The sequence below is a fragment of the Molothrus ater genome, chromosome 2, assembly GCF_012460135.2.
Source record: "Molothrus ater isolate BHLD 08-10-18 breed brown headed cowbird chromosome 2, BPBGC_Mater_1.1, whole genome shotgun sequence".
Classification (NCBI taxonomy): Eukaryota; Metazoa; Chordata; class Aves; order Passeriformes; family Icteridae; genus Molothrus; species Molothrus ater.
Window position 1 is genome coordinate 115417477 of NC_050479.2, and position 24000 is coordinate 115441476.

The window sequence follows — 24000 nt, forward strand, 5'->3', positions numbered from 1 at the left end:
ATCATCCTGTCCAGCTGGGGTCTTCAGGTGGAACTCCCCTTCCTCAAGGGAACCCCAAGGGTATTTCTGCCCCTGCAAAAGATGTGAGCAGACAGGGACAAGAGGGAAAGTCCCCTGTTCCTCGGGGTCACGTCTCACCTGAGGACTCCTCCTCCCACTCAGACAGCTGAGCTGCCTCACTGCTATTTACTGGCCCACCTCCAGTAAGAAATTGCCTCTAACAGGCAGAGCAGCAATTCTCCCAAAGGATCCTTCCTTTTACACAACCATTCCCAGGCACACTATGTAAAAACCCAGGAGGGCTTTACAGCTGACAGCTACACAATGAAGGACAGCCAGAAAAAAGCCTGCTCTGCCACTGATCCAAGCATTCAGTGCCATATGGATGGATTTTATGCAGTCCCCGGGCATTTTAAGACCAGCAAGAGAAACAAAGAATTGTCACTTGTGTTTAAAGCTCAGCAGTAGCTAAAGGGAAAAGGAAGAGGCAGAAGAGAGTATTTTGTATTATCCATCTTTTTCTGAGGCAACATCAGCCTGTTAGCTGTGTATAGGCAATTTAGAATCCTGTTTTATTTAGCACTACACTTTTTTCTTGAGGGAGATGCCAGTTAGTTCTAGCTGGTATCTGTATTTCTCAGAAATAAACTAAGGCACAAGTTAAGACTGATCATGACTGGCCCCAAGACAGAAGGCACAGCCTGACACATGAAGCTGGAAAAGGTTCCTCTTTGCATTTTGGGATGTGAAAGGATCACTGAGATCAATAAAAATGTGTGGAGACTCATTACAAGTTTAATGACAAACTCAGAACTCCTTCCCGCTAAGCAAATCCTCATCAGCACTGGCAGAGTTGATAAAAGTAGAACAATATCCCTGATTATTAATGCACAGGCAAGATTTCCTTTGGGATCAGCACCAAGCCTTGTGACAGGGACAAAAATACCCAGTGATAAATAGCTTCATTAATTCTTGTGGGTTTTGTCAGTAATTAGCTTGACTCTTCCTCCCAAAATGGGAAATAAATGAAAGAGCACAATGCAAACAAATCTTGTTCTGTTTGCTCAGTCACAGCCACAAAGAAATGAAACAGTAAAAAGGGGCTAGCCTCTGGTTCTGCCTCAAAATCATACCTTGGAGTTCTTTTAAACAATGAAAAGTTTTCATATAAAAACTGGGGTGTTTTTTACCATTCCATTGTAGAAAAGAACAAACAAGAGTCAACCCCTCACTGCTGAACAGGGAGGAACAGATCTATTAACATAATTCAATTACTCTGTCAGTATAGTAAAATAAAACGTGGAAATGCTACCTCCTAAGCACCGCTACAAAAATTCATTTTAAAATCTACACCTTGTGTTCTAGAGATGAAACCTCTTGTTTGCTTTGCTGCAGAGAAATTCCAAGCCAAGCCTGTAACATAACCAGTGCTATTTTCACAGACCGAAAGGTTTCTAAGAGCAACAGAGCCAAATGGAGTGTCACAAGTGGAAGACCTCCAGGCAATCCCAGTTCTCCTCCCCCAGGATAACACCAAGCCTCTGGGAAGTGACACAATGCCACGTGAGGAGCCAGACTCCCAGTTTTCTGCTGCAGGAACAGCTGCCATCTCTCGAGTTCAGAGTGCTGAGTCTCCCATCAGAAGGGGCAAATATTCTGATTCAATATGGCTGAGGTCTGCAGCAGTAAAGTCCTGCCCACTTCTGAGGGGTGGCTTTTTTAATTTAAGTTAAACCGGTGTGGAAGCCAGAAACTGTCTTCAACTCCAAATAGCCAAACAAAGCAGGAGTTTTGGCTTGGAGGAGGAGCCTTGGAATCCTGTGAAGATCTGAAACCCAAATGCTGCAAAGGGGTAAATGAAACATGAAGGCCTGGAACCACAGGGAACAGCAGGAGCAGGCAGGGGATCTCACATGCCAATTTCTGCACTGTGTGGTAAATGTGGTTTCATCCAAATCAGGAAGAACAAACCCACGATAAGGTAACCAGAAGATGAAGATTTGGAGGAGCTGTGCAGATAAGGAAAACAAAAGAACAGGGAGACACAAGAATTTTGCCCAAGCTGTAAGGGATGAGACAAAGCACCCACAGGAAAGGTCCCAACAATTCTGACTCCTAAGAGGTGCAGGACAAGTGTGAGGAAAGGCCAGAAGACATCAGGAGCACCCAGCTGTGTCCCATCCTGTGCCACAGCATCAGGGCACAAATCCTGGCCCCTTGGACTCGATAGCTAAGATCTACACTACAGTGACTGGGAGGGAAATCCACATGAGGATGCCTCTCACTTCCATGGGGATGAGTTAAACACCAACCAGAGAACAGGAATTGTGGGGGATACACTCACGTTTTCATGGGTATCACTTGGTTCATTAACTAAAGGGTACTCACAGGCCACCTTTACATTTCAAAGACTTCTGCGCAGTCTCTCATTATTTGCCAGGAATGCAAAAAAACTTCAAAATTTACAGACTCACAAGGATTTTTTTTTTCACCACAGCCTGAGGATTTTGCTTTCCTTCTTATCTTACATAGTCAAGGTTTTTAAAATAGTTTCCAATGAGGCTTCAAATATTCTCCAAAGGATTTTATCTTTACTGCTCACAAAATGCCTCAGGACCCTCAGCCATAAACACTGGTAACACACACAGAGCAGCACTTGGAAATATTGTAAAGCACATGCCAGGGATCTTCTGACCAGCTGAGGATGACTGTGGAGCTGAGGAGAAGGAAGATTTAGTAGTCCAGAAGTCCACGTGACCACAGTCTCTACCCAAAATTTCTCAGGAGCAAGGCACAGTAAGTGGAAGAAGGAGCTCTGAGCTGTGGGAACTGCAGGTGGACTTGAGCAACAACTCAGCTGGCAAGTGCAGCACAAACGGAAAGAGGAGGACATTCCATGCAGGAGATGTTACTGGGAAGCTGCTCCTGCATCTCAGAAATGACTTTTTCTAAAGGTGATGAACAGCACCAGCCCTTGCACAGTCACCTCTTTTGGACTCCTCGCTCGGGTTTTAAACACTGGGTTTCACCCTGGGAAGACAAATTCTACAACTGGACTGGATCCTACCCCCAGTATTTAGCTGGGTGATATTTATAAGTACATTTCTGTGAGGAAAAAAACTCATTTAAGAGCATATTTGTGAGGCAGAGGAGTTGGAGGATGACTGGGGAAAGGAAGGAGGAACAGTGTTAGATCCTGGCTAGTGACACCCTGGCAGGTGACGTTTACTCTTTCCTTCTTCCCAAAACAGGCTGCTCATTACTGCTCCAATAATGCCAACAGCAGCACTCCAGATAAACACCATCTCAGCAACTCAATTTCTGGACAAAGTCTGGATTCTGGATTGCAGTGTTTGGGTTGAAAGTTCAGAACAACTCAGCTTTATCCCAGGTCATTAAAGCTTTGGTGTGAGCACAATGAGACAAATTAAATTATTTTAGAGACACATCCAAAAATTCTATTCTATTCTATTCTATTCTATTCTATTCTATTCTATTCTATTCTATTCTATTCTAATTCCATCCATCCATCCATCCCATCCCATTTGCTTCTCACACAAAAATTTGGCCTATGAAGTTTCAGAGCCCAATACTGAAGTTTTATTATTGTCATGCAAAGATGGCTCAATATTCACTTTATATATGATGGCAGGTAAAGCCCATGGGGGTGAAATCACTTTTTGAAGCATCTACTGCATCCAGGTTCCATCATTCCAACTTTCCATTAAAAACCAGTGCAGGACTGAGCAAAAACCCACCAGGAGACTTTCAGTAATTAAACATTCGTAAGATCCAATTTTTACATCCCAGTATTTTATTTTTAAATACCTAATTATCTGCTTGTAAAAGGCTTGAAAGAAATAAAATGCTACATATGGAGAAGCAGCAAAAGTAATTAAGCCACTCTGGACAGACATTACATTGGAAGGGTGGGGAGTGCCTCTGGAAAGCACAAATTCCACATGGGCAAAAATGGAAGGAGCCAAGAACTCCTCCATCACCTGAAGCATGAGGGAACCCTTCAACTGATTTCCAAATTTACAGCCACCTAAAGTCCTCAATTTAAGTCAGAGACTAAATGCTATCAAACCATTTTGGAAAGAAGAAGCAGACAGTGAAAACATAATTATGAAATTCTGGTTTAAATACCCTTAACACAGTATTTGTTCCCATAACAAACAATATTCACAGGCAGTTTACACAGAAATTTGCATAAAAATCCTCAAACAGAACACTTCCCAAAAGTAAGTTTTGTTAAATAAACTGCAAATGACAGACTAATGCTTCATCTAATATGGAAACACTCTCCTGGATTCCTCAGAATTATATTCCTGAGGCAGGAGAGAGAGAGGCAGCAGGGAGCAGCCACCTGAGGATGCATTTCTGAAGGGAAGCATTCCCTGCTTTGAGCACTGAGCATTATCCCCAAGCAAGGTACAGCAGCAGATGCCAGCATCCAGCTGAGGGAATCCAGGCATTGCTTCCCTGGCCAAATGGAGCCCTTGGAACAAGCTCCTGCTCCCTTCCCAAAGATGTTTTGCCCTTGAAAGCACAACAAGCACTGCTAAGTCAGCCATTTCCAGCGAGGAATTAGAGAAGTTTCAGGAGACCTATTAAAATGCAAGGATTACCATCCCCTTGCCTTCCCTCCATCCTTTAACTCAGTTAAATTTTGCCTAATGTTTCCCCAGCACCATTATCCCACTGGCAAAACAAGCAAATGCTTCCTCTCCTGACTCCCTACACTGCCACAAAGAAATCTGTGCTCTCACACACTGTGGTGACAATTTTCCTGCTGGGGGAAGGAGAAATGGAAAAGAAAAGAAGGAGGAAGAGAAAAAGAAGGAAAGGAAGAAGGGGACGAGAGCTCCGTATAGCATTCTCCTGAGTGATTCCATCTGATTCCCACAGCCTACCATCTCCTGGGCAGCACTGGAAGGATTAGGAGCTGTCCTCTGCTCCTGCCACACAGGAGGTGCAGAACAGCTTCCACAGGAGCTCCCTCCAACTCATTCTCCAGGCAGACACACAGGCGAGCGTTTCTTCAGAAGCAACTTTGGACAAGATCCTAAAATAATCCTGATTTAAGGTCGAAGCAGCCTGGCTTGTGAAGAGGCAGCTTGTAAGGAAAGGAGTGCCTGGAGTAGCTTCACTAAGCACAGCTCTCCTCCAGGCATCTGCTGATCTGAGCTGACAGGGATGGCTGTGGAGAACACCTGGGGACTGCTGTGACAATAACTGGGGACACACACGGGTTTGTGCACGTGATGGAACTGCCCTGCCAGGCAGAGGGAGAACAGCTGGTGTAAAACACAGTACATGGACACCAGAGAGTGGGCAGGGCAGCACAGAACCCTGGGGCTTGGGACCAAAAACACCCCAACCACAATTTGGTTTTTAGCAACAGAAACCCAAAGGGTGTAAGAGTGAGATCAGCACAGCTGAAGGAGCTGCAGGCTCTGGCCTCCTCAGACACCTGTATGGGCCCAGGCAGCACAATCCTACAAATCCCTGGCATTAAGGATTCAGCGGAAGGATATCCTGACACCACACTATCCTTTTCTCCTTCACACCTCCTGATCCTGAGCTGCCCCAGCTCCTCTCCTGCGAACTGGGGCAGGATAGAGGCCAGCAGACATTCCATGCTCCTGCTGCCTGCCCTGCAAATTAACAACTCCAAGTTAAAGGATGTTAAACCATTACAACAATGCTCAACTTTTCAATGGGAAACTTTTCCTCCAAAACCTTCCCCTTTTCCTCTGACTTATTCCTACCTGAGACACTGAGCTCTCCATATGGAGCTTCAGCCAGCTGACAATGAACTTGTTCCTTCCCAGCTGTGCTTCACAAATGCCTTGGGAAGAGCCACAGAGCCTGAAGGGTCTGCAAACCCAAGGTCTGATATTCATCTAAAAATAAAAATGGCTAGTCTTGAAAAGGCAGAAATTTGGTTGCAAGTAGTAAATGGAACAAGGTGTGTTGGTGTTTTATTCGGATCTTTTCTAGATTAATGTATATTCCAGAAGAAATTGTGGGATTCAACTACAGAAAAAAAAAGAAGTGTTTATATGAGAAACTGGGGTTGGAGCAGCAGATTCTTCAGACAAGAATTATCTACACTCCACAGTACTGGGATACAGTATCTTGAAATAAATACTCTCCTCCAGCAGTATTTTCCAGAAGAACAATTCCTTCATATTAAGGACACATAATAATTGAGTTCCTATTTAACTGTAATATTTATTCTCTAAGAGTTGTTTCTGACTTGAGCAATTCCTTGTATAAATGTGCACAGAAAATATTTTGGGGTCCTCAGGCTGCCCTACCTAAAAACAGCTTTAAGCGCACCACAGGGTTGGCTCTGGACTCAAGTCTTTAGGCAAGCAGCTGAGAAGCATCAAATCCAGGGAAAAGCACAGAGCTGTTCTTAAAAACACCTCATGTAGGACACTTCTTCCCCTCCTCCAGTTTCCAAAAGGTAAAGCTAAAAAAGCCTTTGCTCTTCCTGGGATCTGGAAGCAGGCAGGCAAAACCAGATCTCAAATCTCTGCCTCGCTCTCAGCCATGCAAGGCTTGCACAGACTAAAGAACCAAATTTAAAATATCAGCCATACAATCCCCCAGGGACATTTTTCTCTAGATGGCAGGATTTACTGGAGGCAAAATGTAGTAACTCACACAAGGCTCCTTTTGAGTTTCCTAAATCTCTCTCGCATTTTTAAGCGAAAATGCAAAATTCCTAAAGCCAAGGAATTTATTTTTAACTGTAAATTACTCACTGTGACAGTACAGAGTCCACCAAGCCTAGAAACAGAGGCAACCTATGTACCCTTTGCATTTCACCAGAGAGGGGGGAAATATTTTACCACCAAGATTGGAAAAGCTTCTTTCACTGGGAAGAGCTTTTTTCAAGTCTGCTGTTGCACGACAGCATCCAAATAAAGAGGTCAATTTTATGGGACACGAGTGTTTGATCTGCCTACTGTTTATGCAGTGTCAGGGAAAAAAAAAAACAACAAACACCATCCTCTTCTTCAAGTCACATTGTGGTTTAAGAGCAACAAGAAATAAAAACAAAAAAGTGGAAAAGAATTATGGTCACGATAGTACAGTGTTGGAGAAAAGCCACTCTGATGACTGCCCAGTGAAAAAAAGACCAAAGATAATTCAGCTAGGGCAGGCAAATGGGAAGCTGGAAGAACAGAAAGAGTAGGAACATAATTATGATTTGAATACATAAATATTTAATATTAAGGGGCAGCTGGAAAAGCTGAGAAGAAATTACAAGAACTGGTGAGTAAGCCCAGCAGTGAGAGACTGGAAGAGACCAACCCTGTGAAAACCTCTTTGTAAAGCATTCCAAGGTCAGAGAAAAAAAGGGAAAAAACCAAAAAGATTGGGATTTCCTTGTGATGATACTCCAGCTGTCTTCAGCCATTGGCCCCTCCTCCAGCTGTGTCCAGCTGCTGCTGAAGGATTCACCACTGGCTTTATCCCAATCAACTCAGCTTGAGGAAAGCCATCCTGGGTTTGACATGGACACAAATGACTCTACAGCCTTTTTGAGTGAGCCAAGGGCAAAATGCCCAAAAAGCCGCTCCAGAATCAAGTAAGGGGAAGGGGAAAAAAATAATGAGGTGCTAGAGACAAGACAAAGAAGGCAGCAAACCTCTAGCATGAAGACCTGCCTACTGCTGTGAGGAAAGTCAGAAAGGAGTCAGAACTTCCTTCAAAAGGGAATGTTCTCCATCTCCTCCACCACTCAGCCACCCACTGCATGATTCCATCACCCAGCCAGCTCAGGTTTCTCTACCAAACCTTCCTTCCATCAGGCCGTTCAAAAAAAACCCTCCAGTCACTGACACCAAGGGTTCCCACAGCCAATGCTGTACCAGCAGAGGAGGACAGGAATGAGTATTTTCTACTCCCAGAAAAGGCAACATCTCCATTATAAAAAGGAAGCTGCAGAGAAACACTGCTGCACTCACATTAATCCAATGCTGTCTGCCCACTCCCGTGCAGCTCCAGAGCCTCTGCAGGACTGAAGTGCCAACCTGTTAACAGGAATTCTCTTTTCCCAACTCCAGCAGCAGCTACCTAAAGCCCACACTGACAGGGAGCTTGCCAATCCTGCCCCAGCCACTGCTTGGAGCTTTGCCAGGGATGCTGCACCCTCCATGGGCCCCTCTCCTTTTAGCCACACATCTATTCCAGCTTTAATCCCCCTTCTCTTTGTGTTGCAGATATCAAGAACATTATGAAAATTAACTTGCTGTAACTCAAACCTAGACAGGGGCATGGACAGGAAGCACAGCAGGAAGCATTTAGTGGAATGGAATAAACTGGCCCCTGCATTAATTACAGAAATGCTGGAGTGGGTTGGTTTTTTCTGCAGCAATTGCTGATTGCTCCTGAAGAAGCAAACCATTAAAGGAAAGTCACTTAGCAGGATAAATGGCACTCGTCTGTATGGTGCAAATGTTAATAGTACAGAGGTTTAAAGGGCCACAATTCAAGACAGAGAAAAGACCAACTCCAAGTTAAGACATTTTCTCATTAGCAGGTTTAGCTGCCCCTTCCTGGTTCTGCCTGAAGACAAAATACTGCTCGTCAATATTGCTCCAGTATTTCTTCCCAACTCTTTCAATTCTGGGCAAATATGCTTCAGAGTTAAGGCAAAGCCTTAATTCTGTGTGTTGGTAACACCTACACATGTCTGGATGAGAGAACACCATGAGCCTGCAAATCTCAGAATAGCTGGGTGCCATCTCCAGGGGATACTGGCAGCTGCTCAGGGCATGGAGACTCTCCCAAGTGAGCCCCAAAATCCCTGCTCCATGGGGGAGAGGCACGGACACTCCTCCAAGTGAGCCCCAAAATCCCTGCATGTTCAAATGGCAGCAGCTGCCATGGTGACATCAGCACGTGCCCATCCTGCTTTAGAGGTCCAGCAGAAAGGAAATGCAAAACAGGGGAAAATCCAAGCAAGTTACACCCTGACTCTAAGAAGTCAAATTAATTAAATGCACTGTTGTGCTGGACAGCTGAATAAGGACTTCCTTCCCAAAACTCCTTTTTGCCAGACCCAACAGGAGGCAGCCAGAAGCAAGCAAGGGGCTCGACAACTCAGAGCTCACACCAAATTTATTTACATTTAGTTTCACACAATATTTGCTTCCCAGATAACTTTTTTTTTGGTGATGCACTAAGCTTCATTTGGATAAGAGTTTAATTGCACTGAAACACACAAAAAAGTCATTTTTTTCTGGTTAGTATCACTCAAATATTCCAGAACATGGTTTGAACATAAAAGGAAAATGTCTGACATAAAATAATTGATGGAACTGTACACTGTCCCTCAGCCTTTCATAATATTAGAGCCAGAAGAGTTCGGTTTATGCTGAGGGGAAAACAAAGAATTCATTTAGCTTGTCGACTTCTGTGAGCTCAGTAAATAAATCAAGTAAAGAGACCTGAAAAATTGACTTTCACTGCAAGTCCACGTTTTGGCTGCTGTTTGTTTGCCAAGACACACATTTTTCATTTAAACTACTTCCATAAATAATTTATATGAAGGTGTCAAACCCATCACCATTTTGATGATATCTGTTAATTTTCAAAACAGTGCATCTAGGTTGGAAAAGACCTCCAAGATCATCAAGTCCTTGATCACCCAATGATCTCAGAGGTCTTTTCCCTGCTCCATACTGGGAGAGATGGATCAGCATTTCCACACCTGTTCAGAAACATCTATGCATCACAAGGTTACTGTTCTTACAGGCCTCACAGGTAAATTTTGGAGGCTGACTTGAAAAATCTGATGGTGTTCATGTTGAGGCAGCAGCATGTGGGTTTTTCTGAGGCACCTTTCAAAGCACTGAAGGGTTTAGCTGGCTTGTTTTGCTTGGTTGGCTGGGGTTTTATAATCATTAGTGTACACAACAGGTACTTGTGCACGCATGAGCACAGCAAAATGCCTTTAAACATCTGGACTAAATTAGCAGGTAACTAAAAGGCAGCTCTTTCCTCACAGACTGATTGCAGAAGACAGATTTTTAACCATCACTGAAGCTGAGAAAAATGGCTGTTGGCTCTGATAATTCCCAAATGCCACATCATCTGCTAAGGTGGGCTCAGATGAGCTTCCCTGCCTTTGTTTCTCCATTAGTCCCACTTACAGCTCCAGCAAAAGCTTTCAGGCATCTGCTTTGCAGAACCTGGATCCTGTGCCAGGTACCACCACCACCCCCAAGAGGCTGCAGACAGAAAATCCATTATGGCACATCAAGGGAAAAGATGATCATTTTCCTTCCAACTCACAGATTATTTCTGAGATGCAGAGAGAGAAAAGCACAGCAGAGTTCAGGAAGGCACAGCTACTCCTCCTTTCAAGAACAGACACAGCTCCTTCAGAGGCTTCCACAAATAGCCAGGGATCAAAAGGCACCGTGAGAACAGGCACCACAAAACACTGATGTCTTTTTCTCCGTGCTTCTTCCACACGTTGCTGTAGGAAGGGATTTTTCAGTGATGGAGAAGGGAAAGAAGAGAAATGGTGGAGCTCAAGATCCTGAAGGGTCAGACACCAAGCACACTGCACTGTGAAAGAATCCCAGAACAGTTTGGGTGGGGAGGGACCTGTCACCAATGCAGATGTTCAACAGTGCTGATCCTGTGACTGAGCCCTGAGGAACACAGGTGAAGACAGAGGCAAAGAAAGTCATTGAGTACCTCAGCCTTCTCCTGGGGTAACCAGGTCTCCTGTTTCCTTCTGCAGAGTCCTCACACTTTTCCTTTATTGCCACAGAAGCTTTTCTTGTTGCCCCTGATGACCGGTCAGATTTAATTCTACCAGGGCTGTGGGTTTCCTAACCTGATCTCTGGCTGCTCAGACAATTTCCCCACTTCCACCCTTGCAGGCTTCCATTCTGGGTTTGAGGTTGCCCAGGAGTTTCTTGTTCATCCATGCAGCCCTCCTGGTGCTCCTGCCTGACTCCCCCTTTGCTGGGATGCATTGCTGATGTTCCACTTCCAGGTGTGAAGCCCAAGTTTAGAAACTCATGGAAAATTCATACAGTCCAAACAGAACCCCGAGTATCTGAAGGCCCGGCCACAGGAAAACCACAAGGTTAGGAAATTACCCGGAGGGGAGGGGATAAGCTTGTAAACCACCAGTGCAACAAGGTAACAGCCCTCTGGAGTTTGTGAAACTGAGAATCCCCCAGAAACAAGGGAGTTTTCGGCAGCACAGGGATGATGAGCGTGCGCCTGCTGCGAGCAGGGCTACACCAGCCCCATGTCACACACAAGGCACCTGCAGCTCCCCAGCGATGGAATGAGACACATCACCCTGCTCAGCAGCGCCTGTACCAACATCGTTATGCAACAGAACAGCTCATTAGTGCTTTCCAAACAGTTATATCTCTGAAGTTATTACACTGCACTTATCAGTGGGTTTTCAATATTAAAAATCTCAGCTCCTTATTAAAAAAAAAAAAAAAAAACCAAAATGCAACTGGTTCTAATTTCCTTCAAGATCTTATGCAGAAATGCTGGCACAGAGAGACAGCTGGGAGTTCTTTTGCTTTCTGTACACGTTGGTGCCCTTCAGACCTGCTTGCCAATGAAAGCTGCAGTAGAAACTCACGTGATGAACAAATATTTCTGTTGCAGTGCCCCAGCATTCACTTCTGCCCACTCAATCAAAAAAAAAATCCATTTATTAAGAAGTAGAGGTGTTCCTATGCAAAGCAGAACCAAAGAGGTTATTAATATTTGAATACGTGTCATATTTACTGCAAGCTACCCCAATGTAGGTGAAATGTCCACTCCCTGATGTGATCCAGAAATCAGAATTCCTTAAACTTGAGGTATTAGGACTGATGAAAATCACCTGATAAAACCAGATCAAAGGCAGTAAGAAACATACTTCCCCACACACAATAGCTCTATCTAATCCCTCAGCACTGAGAGCTCTCCCTGCCTTTTTAGCAAAGATTAGCATATTTAAAACTGCTAAACTCTGTATAATCTTCAATCATCGAGAAAAGTAATTCAATTAAGGAGAGTGCTGGTGAAGTTGCCTTCTCCTGGCCAGCCAATGCTGTATCCCTGTAGAAGTTAATAAAAATAGAGATGGAAGGAGAGGAGAAGATTCTTCTGGCTGGGCAGGGATGATGCTGCAGGCTCGTGATGCACCCACAGCACATGCAGCAAGTCCCCAGGCTGGGCCTGGGAGGGGCGTGGGGGACACAAGCTCCAGGGACAAGGAGGTTCTGGGGACTGAGGAGAGAGGAAAACCAGCATCTTAGCAGGGGAAAGAGCATCTGCAGTAGTGCTGAAGGGCACGAGGCAGAGCCACTGCAGTCTGTGTGAATGCTGGGGGATACGGCACTGAACTCCCACAACATGGCTGAGGAGAGCAGAGAAAACCTCACACCGCATCCACTGGGCAATCCCACCCTCAAATGGAAATGAAACGCCCAGGGATGCTTCTAGATCTGCCCTGGAAGGGCTGCAAAGGCTGCCCAGCAAGGAAGTGCAGCTCAGATTTCCTCAGCCATAAGACATACGTTTATTGGTGAGGCTGTGTACGGCCAGCACAGGTCTGCCATCAGCCAGCTCTGGATGCTGAGGCAGCTAATGGCCATCACAGCCCTTTGTACCGTTTCATTTGTCATCCTGAAGTCCCTGGATGTAAATGAAGGCAGAGCACTCAGCCTGCCCACCAGCAGCCAGAGCATATCTCTAATTATGGCCTTCCAACAGGGCAGAGAAGCTTTCATCTGAACAGGAAGCAAATGCTGCAATCCAGCGCAACAGTTGTACAAAGATCTCCTGCGTTAGGAAAGCTGCTATCCTAAAAAACTTTTATTTCTGCATCTCCCTTAACCCTCCAGACAAAGAACAACAAGGTGTGAGCACAGCCCACTCCAGCTCCCTTTTTGCAACACCAGATTCTTCCGCAGTTTTCTCCAAACATCACAAGGGCGTCCATTCCTCCAGGAGAGCTCTGCATCCTTCGGGCAGTTAAAAAAATAAAAAAATTAAAAAAAAAAAAATTACAGGGAATAACATCATGACAGAGACATGTGAAGAGCTTGGATCCAGGAGGAAGGGCCGTGTCTCCACGGGAGGCAGGCTCGGGGAGCCGTGTTGGAGCATGCCCGCGCTGCAGCACCGGCGGGATGCGCGGACACGGAGCTGGCACCGAGTCATCGCCCAGCATCCCAGACAAAGGCAGAGGCAGGGCTGGAGCCCACCCTGCAGCTGCCAGCCCGGCCCTGCATTCCAGGCAGCTCCCACCCAGCCCCAAGCCCCAGCCCCGGCAGCAGTTGCAGGGCTGGGAGTGCTCAGTCAGGAGGATTTCGCTGCGCTGTACCCACAGAATCCCTTCTCTCCTCCCTGGGTTTGATGCTGTGACTGGGAATTATTTAAAATCTTCCAGTATAAAAGCAGATGATTAGCTGAGAGGGGGGAAAAATAATTCCTAGAGGAAGCAGATATCTGACGTTATGTCTGCTAGAGGAGACAAGAAAGCCACGTGTGAAGGAAGAGCTGCTGAGATTTAAGATCTGCACCAGGTGCCACAACCTTCCAAGGATGTATTTGAAAAGCTTCATGATATTGAAGCTCAGAAATACAGGTAAACAAGCCAAGGATTTTGCAAATGCATTGCTAATATTTCAGATTCCTGTTATCAAATACCTAGGAAAAAAACAACCAAACAAAAAACCCCCAGCATTTTCTACACATGACCCTCATCCAAAATCCTCATAAAATGGCTGGCCAAATAGCACCTTACCAAGCAGATCAGGTGACTTACCCAAAAAATAATAAATAATCAAGTTGCACTCGTGCTCCCCAAATCCCTGATATGAGAAGAGCTGTTTCAACCCCAAAAACACAAAATAAAAAGGGAATGATTCAAGGAACAGACTAAAGGAAATTGCCAACACACAGGTAAATAATTTCAACAGCAGCCTTATGACCATCTGAGTGAGGAAACACCAAGATGCAACTAATTTGGCCAAAAAATAAAACCAACTAGTATTTCATCATCTCCTATCACACAGACCAAAGGTGGCTGAGGGAGCAAATACCCCACCCCGAGACAGAAAATATTTTGCACCTATTCATTATGTCATAGATCTCACACTATCTACCCAGGATTGCACAAAGCATCTCATAAAGGAGCTATTTTTTATTTTGTTTTTTTTTTTCAGAAAACTCTTCCAAGGGAAAAATTTGGATTGCAGTATTGGAGATAGAGGCCTTCCGCTGAGGAAGGAGGAGACATTGATAAGGTTGGGTTTTTTTGTTTTTTTTTTTTTTTTTTAATTCCAAAGACAGGGAAGAAAACCTCATTGACTGAATTAAATATTCAGAGCGTCGCTCTGCCAAGACATAACTCCATTAGGGAAAAACCTGGATTTACACAGTAAACGCTGCGGATTGAGACTCCTGCCCCCCAAAAACCAGAGGAGCCGGGACCCAATGAATCAGCAACTGTTTCTGCAGATGGACTTTGGTGGGTGGGGGGGTTAAAGCAGAGCTGAACCCCACAGAGCCCCACCAGGGTGGGTGGGTGTCAGGGACTCTCAGGACAGAGGCTGGGTGTCCTGAGGAGGGGGATCCCATCACACGCCATGAGGGTGGGTGGGTGTCAGGGAGAATGAGGAGGGGGATCCCATCAGACCCCAAAAGGGTGGGTGGGTGTCGGGAAGGGTGAGGAGGGGGATCCCATCACACCCCATGAGGGTGGGTGGGTATCATGGAGAACGAGGAGGGGGATCCCAATCAGACCCCATAAGGGTGGGTGGGTATCATGGAGAATGAGGAGGGGGATTCCACCAGAACCCATGAGGGTGGCTAGGTGTCAGGAAGGGTGAGGAGGGGAGGAGGGAGATCCCATCAGACCCCATAAGGGTGACGAGGGGGATCCCATCCCACTCCATGAAGGTGCGTGGGTGTCACGGAGAATGAGGAGAGGGATCCCATCAGACCCCATGAGGGTGAGGAGGGGGATCTATCACACCCCTATGAGGATGAGTGGGTGTCGGGAATGGTGAGGAGGGGGATCCCACCAGACCCCATGAGGGAGGGTGGATGTCGGGGAGAAAGAGTGGGGATCCCACCAGACCCCATGAAGGAGGGTGGGTGTCAGGAAGGGTGAGGAGGGGGATCCCACCAGACCCCATGAGGGTGGATGGGTATCAGAGCCGCTCCTGAGGATGTCGGGGAGGATGAGGAGGGGGTCCCTTCGTGCCCCCACGAGGGTGGGCGAGTGTCGTTCTGGGGGTCCCGGCCCTTGGCGGGCGGTGACTCACCGCTCTGCTCGCCCAGGAACACCAGCTTGAATTTCCGCAGCGGGTTCCCGAAGTCCCCGCCCGACGACATGATGGAGGAGCCGCCGCCGCCCCGCGCTCGCTCCGCTCCCCGCGGCGGCACCCGCGACCGCGACCGCTTCTCTCCGCCTCCGCCTCCTCCTGCTTCTTCTCCTCGTCCTCCTCCTGCCCGGCGAAGGCTGCGAGCCCCGGTGAGGTGCCGGTGTCGGTGTCGGTGCCGGTGTCGGTGCCGCCGCTCGCCCCCCCCGCGCTCCCGGAGCCGGCGCTCCGCCCGCCCCGCGCAGGCGCTGTGGGCGCTTCCCTCAGCTACGGGCCGGGAATGGTTCGAGCTGGGAGGGACGGGGAGAATCATCCAGTGCCACCGCTGCCGGGGGCAGGGACATCTTCCTCCAGCACAGGCTGCTCCAAGCCCTGTCCTTGGGCACTGCCAGGGATCCAGGGGCAGCCACAGCTGCTCTGGGCAGTGCCAGGGCCTCACCGCCCTCACATCCTCGGCACCCGGGTAAGGGCTGCAAGGTGTACCCGGCCCGCACGGGCGTGAGGTGGCAACCAGCAAAGTCCTTAAAAGCAAAGGTTTAATCCTAACCTGACACAGATTCTCCTTTCAGAGGAGATCTCTGGGGAGCAGGTCCCTCACAGCAGGGTGGTGTTTCCCAGGAAGGGCAGCGATCCCCACTTTCATCCTTCTACAGTGGCTCAGGGCCCTCCACCTTTTGCTGGAGGGGCCAGCTTTGCCTTTCACTATTTGTTGCCCATTTTCCCCTACTCTGCCCTCAAAGTTTGGTGTTTTAAGAGGTTTCCAGGTGCATCCTGGCCCCTCATGTTTAAACCTTGGCTGGGAGATTGTTCCAGAGCATCTCTGCTCTGATAGTCAAGGAAAAAGCATCTGCTACATGTTTCGTTTTGAGAGCCTTTCTATTTTTGATCATTTTATTTATATTCTCTCAATGTGATGAACTGCTTCACCAAGGGCTGGTTTTTTTTTTTCACCCAGGCCTTGGAGTAGCAGAGAACTAAAGGAGGAAGATGTGTCTTTAATCAGGTGATTAAATTTAAGCAAGTTTTAATAGATATGAACAGAATCTCTCATCCAGCTCTGCACCTGGCATCTGGGAGTGCTTCCACACTGGTTGTGTGGTTGCTCTCCTGCAGGGAGAAAGGGAATATAGCCTGGCCTGATCTCAAATATTAAATACAGACAAAGTCCTTGTTTTTGTGTCAGGGTTCATTCCAGGATCTTTCCCCTGGGTCCCAGGGAAAACAACAGCTGAAGGCAGAGGAGGAGACACGTGAAACAGAGGTTTTCTTCTAAGGTCCGTTTGAACACTTCTTGATTGTTTTCATCATTGGATGAGTCTGAAAAGAAGTGGAGGCAAGGAATGGGAAGCCTTAAACAGGAGAATGAGCTTCCTGGAGTTTGAGTGTGGTGCAGGAAAAGGAAGTCATCCAGTCCCCTCAGCTTCTCCATGTCAATGTCACAAAAAGGTTTGGAAGTTGTGCTCCTGCCACAGGGATGTGAAATGATGCAAAAGGCAAAGAAAGGCACGTTCCAGCTGGAAATAAGGAGCATGTCCTAACAGACAGGGTGCTCAGCCACCAGAACAAGCTGCCAAGAGCAGCACTATCTTTGTATCCAGGGAAAATGGAGAGGACCTTTGTGAAAAAGATGCTCTCACGGAGAGAGGAGTGATCCGCTTCCATAAAGCCATAAGTCACTGGAAACCTATCGAGTGCGACGTGCAGGAGAGTGAATTCCCTGATTTAACAGTCCCTTTTGGCCTTAAAATGTATCCACCTATGATAGATGGCAGAGACATTCCTCAGTGGAGGAGAGGGGGACTCGTTTCTCACGGAGACACAGAGGACAGCAGCAGTCCCTGCAATCTGTTCCTGCCCTACCCCACACTCAGCCACGTTTTGAGGGTGGAACAAAGGTGAGTCCCCAGGAGGGGCAGAGGGAATTAAGGGGTGCAGTCCCACTCCATTGGGAGGGCAGGGAATTAGGAGTCACTTTCATTAATTGTGGGGTTCATTTTAGCTTCTCCTACAAACACAGGACCAGCCACCCCCTCCAGTCACAGCAGCCCCTCCTCAGTTTCCTCTGGGGATTCAGATCTCATGGGAGGTTTCCTGGAGTGGGAGTGCCAGCCTTAACCCAGCTCAGACTCCCACAGAGATCCTTACACAAGCATCACTCCCAGGCTGGCAGGCCAGGTGGGATCAAAGGGCAGGAAAACTTCCACGTGGGCAGTTCTGTCACATCCCGGGAGCACCAGGAAAACACAGCTCGGAGCTGGGAACACGTGTCCTTGCACTGTGGAGCAAAGAGCAAAGGTGCCATGGATTCCTCTGCTCTCTGCATGTGCTGGGCAGGGGCAGACACAAAGCTTGTCCCTTCACATTCCCTCTGTCCCCTCTAGCACAGACGGATGGACATCAAGGGTGCCCAGTGTGTGTCCGGAGCTCCGGGCACTGAGAAATGCAGGACAGGGTGGGGTCACATGAACCTGCCACGTGGATGAGGTGGAGGGGGAAAGTCCATCAGAAGCTCTGACAGCTCTGAGAGCAGTTGGAGCAGTCAGCAGGGCGGGAAATCCTGACTCAAAATCCAGCTCCCAGGCAGGGAACAGCTCCAAGATGGGGGCTCAGGGATGTGGGCTTCAGAGTGAGGGGGAAACTGGAGCCAGACTGGAGAGAAGGGAGCCAGGAGGAGAGAAAGGAAATTAAGATTTGTGTGGAAGAGGCACGAGGGACACGAGGTGGGTTTCCCTGAGCCAATTCCAGACTGTCCAACACCAGGCCCAGCGGGCAGAGGACCACAGGCCCATCTCTTCCCAGGCTGACCCCCTGCCCACCTGCTCTCCCACTGGGAAATCAGAGAGGAGGTCCCCGCCAGCCCAGCCCTCCTACGCCTAGATTTCGTAATTATAAATATGTTTTTTAAGCGATACCAAAGGCCCAAGTAAATGGCCGCCGGGCCGCCACACTCAAGGTGGCCGCTGCCCCACGCTGGGGCGGGGCCGGGCACCGCCCTCAGCCCTGCAACGTGGCCATGCCACACTCAACATGGCCGCCGCGTTGTGATTGACGTGGATGGGGACCAATCAGCGTGCGAGGACGGGGCGGGAGCAGGGCCGTGATGGGCGGGACGCTCGGTGGTAGGCGCAGGGCAGGGTGCGCTGTGCAGTCGCTGCCGCGTGGCGGCGCTGCCCACCGCGTGTTGGCAGGCAGGAACGAGGTGTCCGCCATTACTGCCCCCACCCCCGCGTCCTTCCCGCTGCCTCCTTCAGGACGCCAGGGCCCCGCCAGTACCGCGGGTTGTCCAAAAGTTGTTGCCTACGGGAATTGTCGGTGGGCGGAGCGGGGAGCTGTCCGAAAATTAGAATTTCCGGGAGGCGTCGGTGGGCGGAACGCGGGGAGCGAGCCACGGGGGAGCTGGATGGGGCAGTACCGAGGCACTGAGGGGGAACGCTTTAAGCGACGGACCGCGGCGCCGGAAGATGGCGGCGGTGCCGAAGGTACCGGGATGGCCACGGGGAAGGGGAGTGGGAACGGGGAAGGGCGCGGGGACAGAGGGGAGGGGAGGAACGGAACAGGAACGGAGGAGTAGCCTTGGTCCCTGGGACAGCTGAGGCAGCCCCAGCCCTGCTGCTGGAGGCCCTGATCCGACCCTGGTTTGGTTTCGGAAGGAAGTGTAGGGGTGATCCTGAGGGGGTGCAGACCTTGAGATCGTGCTCTGGATCTGTCTTGGTGCTCCTGGACCAGGGGCTGAGACACCCACACACCCCTGCTGCCCATCCTCACACCCCCAACTCGATTGCAACCCTCGTCTCCGTGGTCCCTGCCAGATCCCTGTCCCTCTACACGGGGACATTTGGGACATCGGTGTTTATCCCCCACCCTGGTTTGGCGACAACAAAGCTCTTTGCCCGGTGGATGAGCTGTTTCCTCCATCCATGTGGAGGTGGGACAAGCACGAGAGTTGTTCATGGCCTATCCAACCATGTCCCTGGGAGTGGTGTCCAAACGCTCCTGGAGTTCAGTCGGGCTGGTGCTGTGCCCAGCACCCTTGGGGGAAGAACCTTTCCCTGATCTCCACCTAAACCCCTCCAGACACAGCTCCAGCTCTTCCCTGGGTCCTGTCCTAGAGGTGGAGTAACCTGGAGAAAATTCCCAGCAGATCTGCCACCCTGCTGTGTTTTAACCCCTGCAGGTGCTGTGCTCAGAGAAGGGAGTGTTGCTCAGGCAGATGTTGGCCCTCAGCAGGTGAGAAAACATACAGGACCAAAAAATTGCCTTTTTTTTCCTTTTTTTTGCCAAATCTTCTAATAGTGGAGGTAAGACTTTGAGCTGGGAGCTGAAAGGGCTGTGGGATGGGGAAAAGGGGGAGTCTGTGCTGATGGGATCAGGCTGTGCCTTTGCAAAAGGACATTGGCCACATGTTTTTCCATAACTGAGGGAAATCAGAGTTATTTATTATTATCTTTTTTCCTACAGAGCAGCAACAGCCAGAGAAAGCCTTCTGTGTGCTGCAGGTAAGGTCTGTTGTCAATCTAGTTTTGAGGCAAAAATTCTCTTCCCTCAAATAACTATTAAACTTTGGAGCATTTGTGTTGCATTTTGGGTTTTTTTTAGCCAGTTTTGGACTGGTTAAATAACCAGAACAGGTGCCTTGCCACTTCCATTTTTTTTCCAGAATTTTCTTATTTTTTGCCCTGTTTTGGTTAAGCAGGTAGTGTTATGTGACGATAATTTGGGGCTCTCAGGGCACCTGCAGATGTTTGTTTGCAGTTGGAAATAAGTTTGCTCTGCTTTAATTTTCAGGTGATGCACTCCTGGCTTCCCACAGATCCTACAGGTCCCGACCTACACATGGAATTGGGAGGTTTAAATACCTGCTCCCAAAGGAGGTAGGCAGAAGGGACTTCCCAAGGTGATCCTGAAGCATGTGGATGTCCCATCTCAGAAGGCCAGGCTGGATGGGGTTTGGAGAAGCCTGGAATAGTAGAAGGTGTGCCTGCCCATGGCAGGGGGCTGGAATGGGATGAGATTTAAGGTTCCTTCCAATCCCAGTTATTCCATGATTCTATGAAATACCCACTCACCACACTGCAGAAATGCTTCCTTTTGTCCGGCACATTCCAGCTTTGGAAGGGAGGAACCTCCTCCTGAGGTTAATTAATAATTCAATTTAAGGTTAATTAATAGTTCAATTTAACACCTGAATGTTGTGAGCAGTTCTCACTTGCATGGAACCTTTTCACACTCCCTGAGATTTGTAAAGACATCCATTTCTGTGCAAGGAGGAAACAACAAGAAGTCAGCTGCCTTTTAGGCAGGAACTGAAATTAACAGCAGGTTTATTTCTACTGGTTTTACTCCTTTCTTTCTTCCTGTGGGAGAAATTAATCACAGCACGAGTGTGTTTTGTGTGTGAGGCCACCCAAGAGCTGAGCCTTTATTCCCAGCATTGCTCAAACCAGATACTCTCTACTTTATCTTGTTGTATTTTCTTTTGGAAAACAGGTTCCAAAGAGGAGAAAGGAAAAGGTGCAGATGAAAGAGATCATTGCTGGCACCGAGTACCAGTATGGAGATATCAACATCCAGATGACTTCCCATGACCTGTGCCTGGTGGAGCACTTTGCTCAGTATGTGCACAGGCTCTGCAACCGCCTCTCCATCCGGGTCAATGAGAGGTAGGAGGAAATCTGTCCCTCTGGAACATGGCCCCCTGCACATCAGGGCACACTCCAGTCTCCCTGAGGGATTCCCATTTGGGTGTCAATCCAGACCTCTCACCTGCCCTGCGTGCTCCTTTTGTCTATCTTCTCAATTTTGGATGCTTTATATAGAAGCACTGAATTTTTCAGGCACTGACTTGGGCAGATTCCAAGGAAAAAATGGCTGTAACACCTCCTTCCTCTGAGGAAAAGGCTTTAAGCCTGTGGGTGCAGAGCCTGGGAACTGCTGACATTTGCTGATGCTTTTCCTTCATGGTTTGTGATCCAGGCTCTGCATGCCTGGAACTGGAATGAGCTTGGGAAAGCCCTGAAGGTGCTGGGTGAACTTCCTGCTACTTCAGTTTAGGAGGAGAGGATGCTCCAGGAGTTCTCCAAACCAGGAGTATTCCAACACCCACTCCACTGAGGAATGTCAGGCAGCCCCTTGGTGCCTGAAGTGCTCCCAGGGAGCTGCAGGCACTGGAAATAAAACCACTGGGGACTCTCTAAAATGAGTGTGCTTTTTACTTGTACCCTCTGAGGTGCCTCAGTGTGCAGAGAAAGAAAGGATTAGCCCTTCAGGATGGGAATTGAGGGGAAAAGGTGGGCAGTAGGATGGAGCTTGGATATGGGGATGAGGAAACTAAGGTCTCTGAGCATTGAGCAGAGTCTGATCAGTCACATTCCCATTAAATCTGAGGTGCAAACATATTTTGAGTGGTGCATTGCAGCAGCAGATTTAAGCTCTCTCCCAAAAGACAAAATAAGTCAGAACTGTTCCTTTTCTTGAGCTGTGAAGAAGTTAAAAGTTCTCAGGCTGGTGCTTGTAGCTAATCCGGGTTTTTGCTGGCAGAGCTTCCTCCTTATCTCCTTCCAGCAAAACACCCGGCCTCTGCCAGCACCTGATTTGCAAGATACCTCCTTTGCATAATTAATTTCTGCTGCCAAGTTAATCTCCTTGCCCATTCTCTGCCGGGGAGGGTGATTCATCCCTGCAAATACCCTGCCTGTCCTAAGCCCTGTCCTCTGGCTCCTGCAGCTACGCCATGCCCACCAAAACCAACGAGGTGCTGTTCCTGGAAGAGAGGGGATCCAAAATGCAGCTGGATGCAGTCCTTACCACCCACCAGAGGGTTGTCCAGGTAGGAGCTGGGATCCCATCACAGGCTCCACAAACCCCTCAAATTTTGGCAATTTGGGCAGAAATGGAAGCAAAAAGTCTGGTTACGTTTTCTGCTGAGTGTTGCTCCTAAACTAGAAGCGCAGGAGGATTTTCTGGCTCTGTGTTTCAGGCAGAAGATTTATTATCTATTTTCTGCTGAGTGATTGATATGAGGGGTAGAAGAGTCATGTTTGGGGATGGGTGAGGACAGAAACTCTCAGGGATGGATGGGATATTGGGAAGGAATATGTGAAGAGTGGGGAGGCCCTGGCACAGGGTGCCCAGAGAAGCTGTGGCTGCCTCGTCCTTGGGGGTGTTCAAGGCCAGGCTGGAACAACCTGGGACAGTGGAAGGGGTCCCTGCCCATGGCAGGGCTGGCACTGGATGATCCTTAAGGTCCTTTCCAACCCAGAGTCTCTGGGATTGTTCTCCTGCAGCTCTGTCATTTCTGCTTTCAGATCCGCGGTTTGAGCTCCACGTTTGCTCCCATCCTGCTGGAAGTCATTCAGAGCAGCCAGCCTGAGGGGGTGCACCTGCTGATGAAACAGGTATGGTTGCACTTCCCAGTGCTTCCCTTTAGGAAGCAGGGAAAGGGTTTGTGTGATCCTGATTTATGGTGGTTTTCCCTCGCTCCACAGCACACGGAAGCTGATTTCAAGAGCCGGCTGAAGTCTCGACCAGAGCTGGAGGAGCTGCTGGCAGAGATGTCCTGAGGTGAGGAGCAATGTGCTGCCATTCATGGGCTGTTCCAGCCTCCAGAGGGTGCTCCCATGAGCTCTGCACTGATAACTCTGAATTGGGAGGAATTGGCAACCAGCTTGTCTCAATAAGAATAAACAATGTGTTTATATCTCACGGGTTTGTACTGGGAGCAAAGGTGCCACAATGGAATGTGGGTTTGCTTTCCTTCAGTTATTTTTGTTTTTTTAATTCCTGCCTATTTAGCTTTTGATAGGTGGGAATTTCTGCAGAAATCTCTGTGCATGAATAATGCTGTGCTGCAACAATCCTGGGAATTGTTATAACCAAATTTGATGGATGCCAAGAGAAACTGTTCCAGAAACTGGTTTGTTTGGAGGCTTTTTCTCTCCCTTTCTAAAGACCAGCGTGTGAAAAAGAGGGAAAATAACTCATTTATTTACACCCTTCCCCCAAACTGGGGCTGTCCAGGTGTTGCTTGTGCTTCCATGCCCAGCCTCTTGGTATTCCCAGCATCCACATCCCTGGGAAATAGCCTGGAACCTTCCTTCTGACAAAAGCCATGCAAAAACCAATTTTATTTTCTTTCTCATGGCTTATTTGCCAGCAGGTGGTGATCAGATAAGAATCCCTTTTTCTCCCATTCCTAATTTTCCTGTGGCTTCCCAGGAGATCCCATCCTCTGGGACGTGAGGTTATCACTGCTGGGAAAAGCCTTAGGATGGCACAGAGAACATGGAGTAAAATCCATGGCAAAGCTGTTCTGGAGCCAAGACACAGCCTGAGTGCTGTGAATGCTCCTGGATTGGGACATTTTGGGCTGGAAATCCACAACCACAGAATCATTTTGGTTGGAAAAGACCTCTGGAATCATTGAGTCCAAGCTATGCCCAGTTCCCACCTTGCCATAAGCCTAGAGGACCGAGTGCCATGTCCAGCCATTCTTGGACACCTCCAGGGATGGAGGACTCTAAACCTCTCTGGGCAGTCCCTACAAATGGAAATTTCTTTCCATGAAGAAATTCCTCCTGATGTCCCACCTGAATGTACCATGGCACAGCTTGATGCT

General features: G+C 48.3%; 2 protein-coding genes across 4 annotated transcripts in view; one reads left to right on the forward strand and one right to left on the reverse strand.

The window, feature by feature from the left end:
• Positions 1-15604, reverse strand: part of RAB6A (RAB6A, member RAS oncogene family) — a 42372-nt gene extending 26768 nt beyond the window's left edge. The window contains exon 1 of one of the 3 annotated variants that reach the window (XM_036404195.2): positions 15330-15604. In XM_036404195.2, coding sequence (XP_036260088.1) covers positions 15330-15399 — 70 coding nt within the window. In that variant the 5' untranslated portion in view covers positions 15400-15604. The remainder of the gene's footprint in view (positions 1-15329) is intronic. The other 2 variants (XM_054514090.1, XM_036404194.2) reach the window with 2 other exon arrangements.
• A 3181-nt stretch (positions 15605-18785) lies between these two features.
• On the forward strand, positions 18786-23295 carry MRPL48 (mitochondrial ribosomal protein L48). Its single transcript, XM_036404262.2, has 8 exons — positions 18786-18865; positions 19561-19613; positions 19845-19882; positions 20172-20257; positions 20874-21046; positions 22110-22212; positions 22691-22780; positions 22871-23295. Exons 1-8 carry the CDS (start codon positions 18848-18850, stop codon positions 22943-22945), a joined length of 636 nt encoding a protein of 211 aa, XP_036260155.1. The 5' UTR covers positions 18786-18847; the 3' UTR covers positions 22946-23295.
• Positions 23296-24000: the final 705 nt, after the last annotated feature.

Coding starts and splice junctions, on each gene's coding strand:
- MRPL48 (XM_036404262.2), top strand. Junction 20,258..20,873: donor AATACCTGCTCCCAAAGGAG/GTAGGCAGAAGG, acceptor TTTGGAAAACAG/GTTCCAAAGAGGAGAAAGGA. Junction 22,213..22,690: donor CCCACCAGAGGGTTGTCCAG/GTAGGAGCTGGG, acceptor TTCTGCTTTCAG/ATCCGCGGTTTGAGCTCCAC.